The sequence below is a fragment of the Heloderma suspectum genome, chromosome 2 (assembly GCF_057233095.1).
Source record: "Heloderma suspectum isolate Gila_16-S chromosome 2, 16-S_ref, whole genome shotgun sequence".
In the NCBI taxonomy this organism is placed as follows: Eukaryota; Metazoa; Chordata; class Lepidosauria; order Squamata; family Helodermatidae; genus Heloderma; species Heloderma suspectum.
In genome coordinates, this window is record NC_139459.1 from 17,664,956 (window position 1) to 17,681,543 (window position 16,588).

Sequence of the window (16,588 nt, forward strand, 5' to 3'; positions counted from 1 at the left end):
CAGCTCTGATATAGAAAGTAACAATACCTTTTTACTTTGGCACTGCCAGGCAATGTTGGTAATTATTACAACACAGAATCAGAATCTGACAACATAAGCACATTTATCAGCTCATTTGTTCGGTAACACACCTCAAACCTATTCACATACTACCTGCAAGTAGGGCACTTATGCACAGAAGGAGTGGGACTGCACTGCTGGATCTGCCCCCAACATCTGCATGTTGAGCACAGACATTTGAAGGAGAATCCCTACGCCTGAGCAGCTGGTCACGCGTAGGAGTCCCTCTTCAAACACCCATGGCTTGGGGGACCCCTGGTCCTTCTTTGAGTGCTCTACACATGAGTAACCATGAACAGGGCTAATGTGTATTGGCTATTGTACACGTAGCAGCAAAGCATCTGGTTTTGATTGGCTGAGCTGGCATGGTGGCACAGAACATTCCTTCTAGTCCAGGAAAAAGCCATCTGACGCAATGAGCTGCCTGAAAACTACAAGCCATGAAAAGAGCAAAGTCAAGAAAACATTCGAGTTAATGGAAACAAGTCTTTATTAAGTAACTTTTAATATCAGAAAAATAAAACTCTTATAATTCTCTTTACAGCAAATATATAATATCAGTGCTTTGGCCATCATAAGTTAAAGGCCCTTTATCATAAAATATATGTTTTTTTAAACTTTACTCAAATTGAATTTATAATCCCTATGACCTCCCTACATATACATAACAAAAAGAGTGTAGTAAAATTAGCAAATACTAAACTATATTGAGAGCTTTGTCATTCTTGAGTCTGTAGTTTATAGAAACAGTACACGCACCTAATGTCTGTTGACTCCTTGGCGTATTAGTTGCAGTGTACAATGCAAGAGAATACAAAATACATGCTTGGTGAACGAGACTGTTCATATCTACAAGACTGCAGCTAAAGATTAAGGTTTCAATACTGACATTTAAACTATCCTACAAGCTGCTAGCATTAAAGTTATTCATCTCATAATGTAATAATAATAACAATAATATGCCATCAAGGCAACTTTTATACTGAAAAAAATCATAAAATAAAAACCGTTATCTGTAAACTTTTTTTTATACGAAATGTAACTCTTTCAAGTGGAAATAAAAAATAAAGATTTCTGTATATTTACTAGTTCAATACACATTTGCTATACTGAGAAAAAAATCTATTTGTTTCAGCTTGGGAAACTATTGCTAAAAAAAAAAAAAGAAGGAAAGAGATAGAGAGAATATGAGAGAGAAAGAAATATGAGAGAAGAGAGAAAGAAATAAAAAAATAAAGAAATCCATCAGAACTTCTGAGTGTTCTTTTTTCAAATGCCAGCACAGATTTGGGAACATTCTGAAGGTGAAGTAGTGAGAAACATCCACAGGTTGAAATGTAAAGAAAACAAAACAAAGAAAACAAAAACAGAGAAGTCCATTTTTCCTTGAGACAGGGAAGTATGATTTTGAAATGAGATAAACCGCTTGCTGGGTCACAGTCACTGCTGCTTTCATGAATGATACAAGAGAGTGGATGTGACTTCTTTTTTCCCCCCTTACGTTACTAAAAATAAAATATATGTTTCACATAATGTGCAAGTATGGTTGAAACATAAAAATGATTCACATTTTTGAACTCTGATATTCTCTAAAATAGTTAATTTAAGAACAGCTTGATCAAACTAGCCAATGGAATGTTAGCATCCTTGCTATCAGATATAATGGGTGCATAAAACCGACAGCTGTCCCCCACCTGATGTATGCTCCACAGAAGCAGATGGGGATGGAGTGTGTGTGTGGGGGAACGACACGCGGTAGACTGCACTCAGTATGGGAGCACCACAGCTCTTAACTTCATTAATTTTATGTGTGCTCCAATGTATGCATAGTGCTCCAAAATGAAAACAAACAAACAGAGGGTCCCCTTCCTTTCAAGGGAGGGAGCCAATCCACACATACAGAGCAATATACAAGACTGGCTCCCTTCCCTGAAATGATTAGGGAACCTGCTACTAGTGAGGGAGCTCTGTGCATGCATTGGAGCTCCTGCGTCCCTCAGCACTGATCAAGGCAAGGCAGACTTTCCCACACTTCGGCAATGGAAGACCCACACATTCCTGATTCTCTTAAGACACCCCATTTGCATATTGGATGAGAAGGTGGTCAAATTCATACCATTTTGCCCCCTTCTGTCCCCTATGAACAATGATCTCATTAATTAAAAAATACTGCTACACTACACACTGAATGTCAGAAAATCAATTTGTGCAGCATAAAATTATTTGCAACATTAGATAAGTTAAGCCTATGTTGTAAAGAGGGAAAAAAGCGCCCCCAAACCTGTTTTGAAAAACTGGCAGTGTAAAGAAGGCAGCATTGGAAGTGTGTTTGATATATTGATAATCCTTTGTACCCTTCCCCCTTAACTGACTATTTCTACGCTCAGGGCTGTACCAGGCTTTCACTGTCATGACCATTACCACCAGTATATAGTCAAGATCATCTGGAAAGCCATGAGTACTCATGCTCTATTTTGTTCTGAAACTGATCTAAGTGTCTGATACTCCTACCACATCACAGCTTCATTCCAGAAGAACTTAGCTACAGGTCTCACAGCTGCAACCAAAATGGAGAAAGATTGGCTAGGCTTAGTGTTAACTGTACAAGCCTTTTTGAAAAAGAGTACATGCCTTTCAAACTACGTTAGCCTAATCTCAAGAAAGCCCAGTAACAGTCTGAGTTCATTATAAGTTTACTTAGGGGGTACCATTACATCCAAGCCATTAAGAGTTTTAAAAGTCCATATATAATATCTCTATATATTTAAGAGTGAATCTGAATCGCCTGAGTAACAGCTGTCTGACAAACTGGACATGATGGTGCTTCTTTTTCACAGATCTTGTTGGCACATTCCATGCAGAATAGGTTGTGGCCACACGGAACCAGGGCAGCGATTACTTCATTCTCAAAGCATATCACGCAGTCGTGCTTCCGTCTCAGCTCCGGAGGGGAACTAGATGTGGAACCACCATTGGAAGAAGAGTAGCTGTTGGTACCATTGGAAAAAGCAGGGATGTAGATTGGAAGGCCAACCTGATTGACTGTACTGGGTGGATCACTTCTTACTCTCCTTGCCAGTGGATGTTCTAAGGTTTCAGGAAACGTAGGCGACAGACGAGGAGTGGATGGCTGACTCCCTCTCCGCGGAGCCTTCACGTTACTAGCAGGTTCACTACCAAAACTGGAGAGTGGGTTAATGGGTTCAAAAGGTGTCCAGATGGTCTGAGAAGGTGTTGGCAAGGAGTCATATGCAGGAGAGTCAACTGCAAGATCCTCTGCACCTACAGAAGGCAATGTTTCTCCAAACCAAAAATTGCCTGTGCTGAACGGACTTGTTGGGCTGAAGTCAGCCAACCTATTGCTTCCAAAGTAGGAATCAGTGGAGCCACTTCCTAAAGAACTGGAACTGTCATTTCTGTAATTAGAAATCATCCTGGTGCGGCTTGGAGGAGGTACTGGGTTGGAAGTAAGCCAGGCGGATCCCAGGTTCCCTCCTTCAAAGCTCACATCTGTACCGTTGTAATGGAAATCATTTTCTTCATTCAGTTCAATGTAGTTTCCAGTGCGCATGGCAATGTGCATTTCTATCTCTTCACGAGCACGATCTACATTTTCAGGCATGCCGGTAACTTCAAAGACTGGCTCCTTGTCTCTACTGGGAGTAACTATGTAGGTATGAGTCTGCTGCTGAATTCTTTTGATCGTAGCGCCTTTTGGGCCAACCACCAGCCCGACGACACGGTAAGGCACCCTGACTTGGACTGTAGTTTGGCCTGGCAAGTTGGGGTTACAAGGCAGCCCTCCCAGAGCTGGGCCATTTTTGTTGCGTGAAGCTCTTATCATGGAGAAATGTTCAGCAGCAGAAAGAATTTCCCTTTTGGCCATGGCTACATCTTCTTTGCGCCCAGTGACGACAAAAATGGGTTCTTCTCCACGGACAGGAGTCTTTATATATGTATTCGTCTTGGCTCTCAACGCCTTTATTTTGCAACCTGCGTGGAGAAAATATACAGACACAAAAAAGACCTTTAGTAAAGAATACAGAACTGAAAAAGAATTAACACTTAGCCTCTCAACTGCGTTGTGCACCTACTGTGCTCCATAGCACACCTAGTCAGATCAGTAAAACAGGAATCCTTTCCCTGGCAAATAACCACCACACTGAGACCAACTATTTGCCAAATAAGGATGGCTGCTACTTCGAACATGTGCCAAGTCTAATTAATTTGCAAATTAATTAGCTCACCACAATCTTTAGTAGCCTGCCCGCCCACACAAGCCTATGTTAATCACTTGTAGTTTGAAAGAGAGGAAAAGAGCCATCTTTGGAAAATCTTCACAGCCTAGTTGCTTGAAAGTCATTCATTCTTCACAGGTGAGTTGCTACTTACAAGCTTCTTAGCAAAAGATTTATGTGCTGTATTTTTCCTGTTTGCATGGTGTCTTTTCTCCTTGGAGTTCAGAGAAACGTCTAATCCACTGCACTATATTGACACTTAGATTTTCACTGAAATAGTTTCCAAATAATTAGTTGAAACCAAATCAATGGTCCTGCTGATATGTTCATTCCCTTCCCAATGTAGCAATTGAACGGCAGAAGATGTTATGTGCAGGTCACTGCACTGGATAAGGGGATTATTTTATTTACTAATTTTATATACCACTTTTCATTAAAAACAAAACAAAGCTGTTCTCAATAAAATAAAAATAAATTAAAACCAAGGATACTTCAAGATGAGACTTGTGCAGTTGATGGAATTTTACAAGGGGGTCCAGATGTCTTCTTCCACTTGTAACACTCCCATATTTTCCACTGCTACCTCTATCCCCCCACCCCCAAAAAAACATCCGTTAAGGAAGAAAAGACAGAACAGTTACACAATGTCTTTTAATCGGTACTGCAAACAGACCTCTGTTTGGAAGCACCCTAAAACAATAAAATACATCCAAAATCGACAGCAGCAGTAAACTAACCAAACCACATATGAACTAGCAACCAAAATGAAAATGTTTTAACCTGCTTGCAGAATTTCAGAAGGGGTGGATCGAAACACACAGTTCATGGAAGGCCATCCCATCTCTGGAACACCAACTAAGAAGGCCCTTCTTGTGGAGTCCAATGTCATTTCATTTTCATGTTGCCTCCAAAAATTATGGAACTTGAAGCAGGGCTGATGTAGCTGATCTTAAACTATGGGGAGGTTTATATGGGAGTAGGCACTTGCTAAGACAGCCAAGGTCTAGATCATTTCAGGCTTTATAGATCAAAGCCACAATCTTGAACTGGGCCTGGAAACACACTGGTTGCTGCTATAGCTGTTTCAGGACAGGTATGATATGATTATACCAACCCACACCCGACACCAATTGGGCAGTGGTGTTCTGTAACCATGTTTCTGAGCCTTCTTCATTTCTGCTTGAACCATTTCATTTTCTAGATTGTGTATGACTTATGACAGGATTATTTCAATCCCCTGCTCTAAGCTTAAACTTCTTTGGACAGCAAGAACTGGATCAGTAAAAATGAATCTACTTCCCAAATTATTGTTTTTGTTTCTGGCTTAATCTATTGCAAGGGGAAAGCTAAAATTATGGGAGAAGACCTTTTTTTTTTTTGAAGCAGCTGAAGTTAAAAGGGCCAGAATAGCACATAAGATGTTATATCAAAACAACATGAGAGGGTGTATGGGGACTCCTGATTTAAAAATACATAGAATCGTAGAATAGTAGGGTTGGAAGGGGCCTACAAGACCATCAAGTCCAACCCCCTGCTCAATGCAGGAATCCAAGTCAGAGCATCCCTGACAGATGGCTGTCCAGCCTCGTCTTGAATGACTCCAGTGTGGAAGAGCCTACTACCTCCCTAGGTAATTGGTTCCATTGTCGTATTGCTCTAACAGTCAGGAAGTTTGAGCAATACAACAATGGAACCAATGACCTAGGGAGGTGGTGGGCTCTCCCACACTGGAGGCATTCAAGACGAGGCTGGACAGCCATCTGTCAGGGATGCTCTGACTTGGATTCCTGCATTGAGCAGGGGGTTGGACTCGATGGTCCTGTAGGCCCCTTCCAACCCAACTATTCTATGATTCTATGTATAGAATCTGCGTTATTATGTACATATAGTAGCACAGTTGATAGGACCCTCAATGTGTTTTGCCTCCTCAAGAATTACTGTCATCAATACAAGAATAATATGGTTTGGAGATCCTGGCTTTATTATGGTATAACAAGACTAGATGGCCATTAGGCACTGCTCATAAGCCTATGATTTACTCTTTCCTTATGAACTGGAAAAGGTTCAGCTCCAATTGAATATGCACTCCAGGAGCATCTCTTTATTAAAATTACTATATGCAAGGGTTGACAGGTTTTAGAAATTGGATAGCATGGGAAAATGCAGGTTGTAAAGTATACTTTTGTAAAGTATCAGGGGTTGGATCCAGGATCTGCCTGCCACTAGAAGTATGTTTCCACTTATGGAAGGTCTCTCTGCCCAATTTTGGGGGATTTCCCCTCTCTCCCACACCACAGTTCATCCATTCAGCAGGTTCTCCTGACTCTATGTAGCATTTTCCGGGGACTCGAGGGGCTGCTGTGGAAAGGAGGAGGCAGGAAAGTCTACCTTTGCCAGCACAGTTCATTCAGCTTAAATCCGAATCAACCTCTTATTTTTTTTTTGGAAGATGTTCAAGTCTTGTACTATATAGAAATCAGCATAAGACTACATAATAGAATTCAATGGCTTTAATATTTTCAATTAAGGCATATGTTAAATTATCTAGTAAGGGAATATGCAGTTAACAGACAACTAACCTGATTTGAAAAATTAATTTCAAAATTACAGAATACTAAAGGATTACTACCTAAAATACGTTGGGGGCTTAATGACTCAGGGAAGAAAAAGCAAAAGCAAAAATGTGAGATGTTAAAGCTAGATGGAATACTGATAGTATGTGGGAAACTATTGTTGCCAATGAATCCAAATCTCAATTTCTACCGCTTTAAGGAAAAATCATTTTAAAAGTTCAATATAATTAGTATTTAAATCCTTTAAAATTACTCAAAATGAACAGGTTAATGACAGATCCATGCTGGGAATGTGCTTCACCCAGAGCAGATGACTTTCATACAAAGGCAGAGATTTATAAAATCTCAAGTGCATTGGAAGAAAATTGCTGAGATTAGTAATGGAATTACTACAAAATTATTACCGTTACCACCACTAACATTTCTTCTAGGTTACATAGAGGATGTAGAACCAGCTGAAAACAAGTACTAGTGGGTAACTTAATTACAGCTTCAAGTGAGGCAGCAAATAAATGGAAAAATATACAAGATTCATCACAGACAAATGAATGGCTGAACAGAATATGATATATGGCTATCTTCCCCAGACTGGTGGTCTCCAGAGGTGTTGGATTACAACTCCCAGCATCCCTGAGCCAGCATGGTTAGCAAGATTATTATATGGAATATGCCAGCCTTCCTCCAACCTGGTTCCCTCCAGATACTTTGGACTACAACTTCCAGCATCCCTGGCCATTGGCCATGCTGGCAGGGGCTGATGGGAGTTGCAATCCAAGACATCTAGAGGGCACCAGATTGGGGATGGCTGGAATACGCCAGATGGGAGCGAATATTGAAAAAGAGACAAAAAGATGAAAACAGTTACAAAACTAAGAGACTTCTTCCAGTCCTCACTCAACTTTTTCTTGGCCCAGTTATTCCAAAGTGTGGGAGGAATGCCTGATTGTAAGAAGATATTGAAGCCTCTCTCTCCCATTGCCCTGGAAGCACCACTTGCAAAACCAGATCCTAGTGCTGCCTATGATACAGGGAAGAATTCACTTCCCCATCCAGAGCTGCCAACTTGCTGCCATCAACATGCAGTTCAAATTCTTAAGGTTTTGGACTTCTGATATGGATAATAAGCAGGCAAAGCAAAATAGGAGGCAAAAAGCATGAGGCACCTGTCCAAGCTAAGCTTGGTACAACTTAAGTGATTATATTAGACCCACTTGGTGTAGTGCAAGGTTAGGCAGCCTGGTGCCTGCAGGCACCAGTGCACCCCTGGACACCTTTCTCAGCACCTATCAAGGTGTCCTACCGCTCTCACTTTTCTTTAAATTAACACATTTTCTTACCAAGTTCACTGGGATTGCTGCAAAATAGGTTTCTGTTGGTGCTGAAAACTGTGGGTTCAAAGGAGTTGTGTTGGGGCTCAGACTCTACCTCTGCCTCATACTCAGTCTTTTCAGCAGGTTACTTGTCCTTTACCACCCACATGGCAGCTACTCTGTGTTGGTACCCAGGAGAGTTTCTCAAATTGCCAAATGTGCCCACAGCCCAAAAAGAGATCCTACCCTGGTGTACTGTCATAAAAATATTGTAAGAAAGAAAATGATAAAGAAAATGCCACAATGGGGGAGGAGTGAGACATGTGCAGGGCTGGAGATTTGCTTCTTGCCCTTTCAGCTTCTCTTCTGCTAGTTTTGTTTGCACATAGGAACCTGGGAAGTGTGGCACGGGACACCACACAGACAGTAAGGAGAGTCTCTCGACCTCCTTTTGTTCCTTCCCTTTCTAACACTGGTAGCCACTACCACTATTTTGCCAAGGTATCTTAGCTGGTAGCCACTACTGGTACTCTGGTACACTACTGGTACAGTACCACTGGTAGCCACTACTGCTACTTGGCCAAGATATCCCTTTGTTCCTCCCCTTTCCAACACTGGTAGCCACTACTGCTGATCTGTCAAAATATCCTGGGCCAGGCAGCAGCAGCAGGGAAAGGGATCTCTGTACACTACCTCCCAGCACGGGGACTGCCAAACAAGACATTTAATAACTGAATGTACATTCTCATTCAAGTCTTTGACTTACAAATATACAAAAAACCATGGGAACAGCTCAAGATTCAGTGTGGGGAAGGGGCAGCATGTACATTCTAGCCAATGGAGGTTTTGCATTCACATTAATTTAACATGAAGGGAATAGGAAGAACCGTCCGATCTGAAGACATTTACTGGATTGCACTGGTGCGTTGGTTTCTCATCAGAAGAAATGCACGTGTTTCAGAACATTTTCTCTGAAAAATATAAGCCCTGTCCTCTCTCTTGTGTCAAAAGCCAACCCAACAGGACCACTAAAAATACAATTTGTAGAAAAGTGACTTTGAAAGGAAAGCTGACTCTATAGACTCTGAGGTCAACCTCTCTTTTGTTATTTGGAGAGAAAGAACTGCCATCAAAAGGAAGCCGCAGCCTCCGATACCCGAAACTTCTGCATGCGTCATCAATCAATGCTAAGTGAATTTAGTGCATAAGGAACCAGTGGAGAGATAACACAAGAGACAACTGTAAAGACAGCCCAGGCAAAACAGAGGCTGTTAACCTTTTTATATAGTTCCACTGGATGACCTCCATGCTTGTTTTTACTCTGATCTCTGGCTTCCTTGCCCTCTCCATTAATTGCTTCTTCAGTGTACTGCATCCAAACATGTCATCTAACAGCCTGGTAAGATATTAAGCTGTGATGACTCACATGCCAGTGTATAATCTAAGATGTTTTCTGCTTCCAGCACAACACTGGATGTGGAAGCACAAGAATATAATGAAGGAAGCTTGCCTCTCCCACACACTGTTTCCAGGTCCCTGGACATGTGAGAGATTGCCATGTTATGATGAGAGAGCAGACAGAACTTGAAGTTTTGAAACAACTGGGCTAAACTGTGCATTGTATTATCTAAACATTTATTCCAAATATTCTTAACCTGATACTAAAACAAATACACATACATCTTGAGAATCCAGATTTATCCTTCAAAAATGCATGCGCTGAGGCCGATTTCCTGTACATATGCCACTTGTTCTAAACCCATACTTTTGCAGCCTCAACAATTGGTCAGTTCCCACTTGCTAATTATAAGTAGTCAAAATTAATAGCCCATGAGCCACAAAACAGAAAAAAGTTTAGAAAGACACAACAGGCTGGCTCGCACATCACAATAAGCCATACTGAAATAAGCCATGGTGGGTTGGTTGTTCGCTTGTTAACCCACGTTACTCCTGACAAATGATCAGATGCTCTGTGGCTTGCCATGGGCAGTTTTCCCCTTAGTCTCCCATCTGCTCCCAGCATGTATCCCAGGAGAGCTTGTGGCTTTGCTATGTCAGCAGCCTTTTTACTATTGGTACACTTTCTGTGCTGGACATGTTTTGCCTTTGCCAGCTCCAAAGGGAGACTTTTCTGCTCCCTCCTCCACCTCTGTCAGATTGCTACCTGCAAAGACTTTTGTGAGAAATGAGAGTTAAACCAACCATGTTTTTAAAAAAGCCTTTTGCTGCACCTGCCAGAGAAGCGGCTTTCATTCACCCTCCTCCTCCTCCTTCTCCACCCTCTGCCACCTGCAAAGAGTTTTCTGAGCAATAAGAGTAAAAGCCTTTCCTCCCCACCCCAGCATGTGATTCTGTAAAAAGCTTTTGGCTACCCTTCAATTCTTTAAAAAAAACAAAAGAAAACCCTTGGCTGCTCCTTGCAGCTGAAGACAAATGGCGTTCCTCTTCCTATTCAGGAGGGTGGTGATTTGGGGTGGTGGTGGTGTTACGCTTTCCCCCTTCCTATTTTCATGCCCAAATCCCCCCTGGGCGCTTTTGAGATTCCCCCCCCCTTTACTAGTAAGTCCAGATGTGAGTCAATCACACATACACACATAGCTCTGCTTGAAAGAGGAAAGTCTCAGCTCACAAGGGGATAAAACTGGTCACTGTCAAATGAAGTGCTGAACTGGAGGAGGAGGGGGCAGGGGGCACTGACAAGGAAGGGACAGAGGCGGCCATAGCGCATGCTGTTGCCAGGCAGAGTTTGACAACCAAGATCGCGAGGGGAAGTCAGGTTTTTCGCCACTCTTGCCCGGTGACTCTGTAGCCCTTTTGAACAAACCATGCTGAAGACACCCTGCTGGATTTGGACATCACAACAAGCCACGCTGAAAACAAGCCACCCTAATCAACCCAACAACAAGCCATGAGTTCCCAGGGTGGCTTGTGCACGGTTAACAAACCATGCTGAAGCCACCCTGCTGGATCTGGACAAAACAACAAGCCACTCTGAAACATACATGGCTCACAACCTACCGTGGCTAATCATGCTGTGCAAACCCAGTCAACAGGCAAATTCGCATATCTTGATAAGGCACCCTGAGAATAAACCATGGTGGGTTCCCAAGGTGGCTTGTCTGTTACTCCCAACAGACAATTCCCTGCTCGGCGGCTTGCTGTGAACTTGTTTCTTGCTCAGTCCCCCTAAGTCCCCCCCAGCCACTGCCCACATATCCCAGAGGTTTTTGCAGCAGAAATCTTCGTTCCCTACCTCAGCACCCTTTCTGCAATTGGCCTGCTGGCTCTCGAAGCCCCCCCCCAGCCCCCGCATTAGATCACCAAAGGATTTAAGTTTCTGAGCCTTTATGAATATGGAAACATGTTCACAAACTTTTTACTTTTATTTTAGGGGTCTTGCACAAGCCGCAGGACTGCACTACCACCTGTTCACTAGTGAGCCCAACATAGCAATAGCCCCCTTTTGTCAGTGTCCTTGTCAATTTCATCCTCAACTTCAGCGCTTCCCAAGCAAAACTCCCCCCACCCCCACCCCCGGCACCCCATCATAAAAAGAAAATAATTTCCTGAGCCTTTACCTGGTGCACAATTCCCCCCCCCCCCCCGGGTCTTCTACTATTTAGCCAGTCATGCTGATATCCCCCTCTTGTCAACGCCCTTGTCACTTTCATCCTCCACTTCCATGCTTCTCTTGCTAGTGAACACTTTTTTCTTTAAAGGCTGCTTCAGATTCTACTGAAGTAATAACAGCCGCTGCTAAAGCTCCTTCTCTCCTGCAGCTGCCAGCCACTTTCAGCTCCCCTACCCTTCATGTTTGTCACTTCCCTCCACTGGTCTCTGTTGCTAGCTGTCAGATATACATGAGCATTACAGAGCAGTGAGTGGGATCACTAAACATAAACAAATTTCAAGGCACAGCAGGGACTAAGTGGGTAAACATATGCAAATTTAAAGGCAGACAAGTGAGGGAGATAGCTAAAAATATGCACATTTCATGGCAGGACAGTAAAGTGGAGGGGAAAATTACACAAAGTTCCTAATAGTGGACATTCACACCTGTGCACTTGTGCAGAACCGGAAAAAATAAAAAAATGAATAAATTGCGAATGCATTTTGGGACACTCTCCAGTGCCCTTTCTTCAAGATTTCTATGAAAAAATAAAAATAAAAATCCATCCTGAGGATCCCACTACACAGGGATGAGGGAGAATGGCAGAAGCATTAGTGAGATCACGGGGAGCAGCTGGGGGGTTTGCCACTCTTGCTGGGCGGCTCTCTAGCCATTCCTGGCAACCCACAATAAAATCATCCTGGTGGGTTGGGACATCACAACAAGCCACCCTGAGAACAAGCCAACCTAAACAACCCTACAACAAACCATGGATTCTCAGGGTGGCTTGTTTGCGAAAAACTACCCAAGACGGAAAAACCACTCCAGGTTTGGACGTCCCACTAAGCCACTCTGCAACCACCCATGGTAACAACCCACTGTGGCTTAGCATGACGTGTAAACCAGGCCAACATCTAAAAAGCTTTAGGAACTCATTTAAGTGTGTAGAGGACAAGAGTTGAGATAGTTACATTCTAACATGTCATGTTATAAAATCTGGATAAAGCAAGTTCAATGACTACTGCATTACATAGGTGAATCCCTATTTCATGGTACAGAAAAAAGGAAGGGTGAACAGCCAATAAAAATAAGTAAATAAGAGGACTTTCCAGAATACTATGTCCATGAAATTTAAAAGTGGGATTTTCTGTGAATGTTCAGGGATGTGTTTTTCTAGGAAGCCTTATTTTTCTTGGACTTCTATGAGCCTTGAACTACATGCTCAATACTGCGTACAGAACACAGCAAAAGAAGTCTAATAAACTGTTCCAATGTATCCATCCTACTAAGATTTATGTACATACATGGATGACTGAGAGGGAGCCATAAAGGCACCCATTGTTTTCAGCAAGAACAAATAATTTTAGTATGAGATAAGGAAGAGCTTGGCAGGCAAATATAGTCCCCCTTCCCTTGAGTATTTCAGAGAAAATTTATAACTTTCCAGTTCCCGTTTCCTTTTTTCTTCTGATTTTCTCAGTTCTTCATCAGCATCTTTAGGTGAAAGACCACAATGAGGAAATCCAAGTTTAGTTACCCATGTGTGTGCGTGCGCGCACGCGCGCAGAAGGATGGAGAGGTGGAGTGAGGGGATAAACAGGGTTGGTTTTAAAAATGAGGTAATACTGTTATTGTAATTTTCCTCACTTAATTTTTTATTTATTTAAATGGTAGGTATGATGCTATGTCCATATGCAGTATAAACTGGGATACATGAACATTTCAAAGGTTAAAGGGGGATGGAAGAATTGTATTCCCAAGACCAATCTTCTTTTCCTGCCATGATCCTTTAAGTTGCAAAGGGGTTATTCCCCTTGTAGTTTAAACAAGCATCATTTCGGAAGGAGGGAACTGGGCTGGAAGACGTGGACCAGAGTGTGCACATCCTCCAATGCCAATCCCGCACCAGATCCTTGGCAGGGGAAACTGATTTTGAAGGATGCCATACTGCAAATGCTTTCCTTTTCCTTTCAGTCTGCAGAACTTCAGGCCAGTACCTGCATGCTACTCTTCTGCCAGGATTCCTTGGCAGCACAGGGGGACTACAAAGGCACATCTCCCCACAACCAACAGCTTTTGGGGATGGGGTTGTGGAGGTAGGAGGTTTTTCTGACACCTAATACTATTTTGAAAATGTATGGAGTCTCAATCCCCCCTTGCCCTGCTCCTCCCCATTTAAGCGCCCATCTGGCTAATATAGAGAATGATCAAACTCTTTTAAAAACTTGTTTTTGGTTGGTTAGTAGCCATGTCTGGAAATACGAGCAGCCCTGAAGACCAGCATTTGTCTCCATGATGGGTGACTATTGTCGTTATCCAACTCCATTATGTGGCATGCCCTATCACAACTTCTTTTCCTCCTTCCATCACCCCCTGCCTCCAATCACTGCCAAAAAACCTAACAAATTATTTGACAGCCTCCATATTGAAAGCCGAGTTGTACAAAAAACAAATACATGCAAATCTGCTTAGTCTGAATAATTGATTTTAACATAGAGATTGCACTGTGTACACTGCATGCTCATTCCTACCAACAATGCATAAAAATGCATTGCAGGACCAGTCCAACCTATGCAGAAGTCATCAACTAGCTGACTTGAAGGGTTGATCTATAAATCTTTTAATGAGGAAATACAGCCCAGGATACAAGTGGAAAAGTTTAAAACAATACATATTTCATAGATGAGGCTGTATGTTGTTAACTCACTCAAAATCATGTGAGGAACAACCTTCGTTTACTGCAAGCAACTTCTTCCACTAAATTTTTCTAAAGGGATCAAGGGCTTAATATAAATATGCATCTCAGAGAAGCAATGCTATATATTTGGCTGCTCCGGTCCTAAGGAGCAATGTACAAAATAGGCTTAGCCAAATGAAGGGGCACTTTTTATGAATATTTGCAGTGGCAAAAAGCGTTCCCCTCCCCTGTAAGTTTTTGAGTATTACTGTAAAAGAGGGTGAAAATGTTCACTCATTGAGAGTGAGGACAATCTGCTCTCTCTTTTTGCCTTCACTGACATCAGCATGTTCTCAACTCTGACTGGCTACATATTGTTGTGATGTCATCCTGTTCACAATGCAATCTCTAACAGACAAAGGTCACCAATGTGACTATTCCTAGGAAGAAGGTGCAGTTTTTAAAAAGGCACTGAAGGAGTAGACAGGGAAAAGTAGCAGATTGGATGGCAGCAAATGGAGGTGTGTGTGTGGAGTGAACATTCACAGCAAGGGGAGTTTTTAGCCTCTCTCCAAAAGCACTATTTTCACCTTGAACATGAAAGAGGCAAACAGTTGGGGCAATTAGCCAAGGTTTAATCTGTTTGTACTAATAATGGAAGATGAGAATTTGAGCAATGCATGCTATGTGGGGCTTCACTTGAAGGAAGCTTTGACTGGTGCAACATGCAGCAGCCAGGCTGCTAAACAGTGCATGGTATTGGGACCATAAAACACTTACCTTGAAAGACCTGCACTGGTTGGTAATTACTTTCTGGGCACAATTTAAGGTGTTCGTTTTAGTTTTTAAAGCGCTAAACAGCTTAGGACCTGGCTATTGAAGGCACCACCTGTCTTCAATAGGTGAAGTCACCACTATGAACCTGTCTGGTTAATAAGATCAGCAGGAGAGGCCCTCTTGAGGGCACCATTACCCACAGAGACCTGTCTATCAGGCACGCATGAAAGAGCTTTCTCCTGTGTCACTCCCAAAGTACAGAATGTGCCTCCTAAAGATTGGCACCCCACTTTCTTGGGTTTCAGAAAAGATAAAGATACATATTTTTAATTTAGCCTTTTAAATTATGTAGTAGTTTCAATACTTTATGTCCTTGCTTCTTTTTGTTTTAAGGTGTTGTTTTAAACTGTTGTGTGCCGGCTTGATTACTTTTTAGCAAATGAGGCAGCATATAAAATGAAAATGAATGAATGAATGAATGGTCACTAAAAAGTATGCAAACATCCTTGCGAAACTCAAGGGCCAGACTGGAGGAAGAGCTGGAGACATGAACATCTGTTATATGAAAAACCCTATTCTTACTGATGTGTTCTGGTCTGCTCCTGTTCTCTCTTGTCCACACCCCCAATTGTTTTCCCTTCAGAAAGTTCTCAGTTGAGGTGTGCCAAGCTCACCTACTCAGAAACTAATCTGAGTGGTTGCTACCTATGATTACTAAGTAGTGAAGGAAAAGTAAAGCACCCTGCATATGCTCGCAGAGTCTTCTGACTCTATGTATCTTCTAGAGGTGAGTCTCACTATTGAAAGAGGTTCTGGAGCGGAGCCTTGGGAAACCTTAGCTTAAATTAAGCCCTGCCTTTAGAGAAGGTGGTGGGGTGAAGAAGCTATTAAAGCCAGCAAAGGAACACAGTAGGTACTGCATGAGTTAAGAGGCAACAGTGGGCAGATTCTACAAACAGCAGCATGTTATTGGGGGTTGTACAATCGGAGCACGTAACTTGGACCTCATTCTATATACAATGGACGTTTTTCCTCATGATCAATTTAATGCTAGTGTTAGCCTTTAAAGCCCTTAATACCCTAGGACTAAGTTATCTCAAGGACTGTTTACTCCTGTACAAACATGCCCGAATTTTAAAATAAAGTCAGAGGCGATAATCTCCATCCCTAAGATTACATGAGATTAGACAGGGCCTTCTCAAAGCCAAGTAACTATTGGTTTTTGTATTTTCAAAAATGGATAATTAGCCAGAGGGCATTCCATAGTTCTGGCTAAGAAACAAAGTAAACTGTGAAACCTGCATGACATGATGCCTAGTTGAGCAGCCTTCCTCAACCTTGTA

The 16,588-nt window shown here is 42.3% G+C and overlaps 1 protein-coding gene across 1 annotated transcript in view; it reads right to left on the reverse strand.

Annotated features, from left to right (window-relative positions):
• Window positions 1–528: 528 nt before the first annotated feature.
• The window catches only part of MEX3C (mex-3 RNA binding family member C), a 44,408-nt gene continuing 28,348 nt past the window's right edge, over window positions 529–16,588 (reverse strand). Inside the window, exon 2 of the mRNA XM_084832919.1 lies at window positions 529–4,053. Within this exon, the coding sequence (XP_084689045.1) occupies window positions 2,825–4,053 (1,229 nt within the window). The 3' untranslated portion in view covers window positions 529–2,824. The remainder of the gene's footprint in view (window positions 4,054–16,588) is intronic.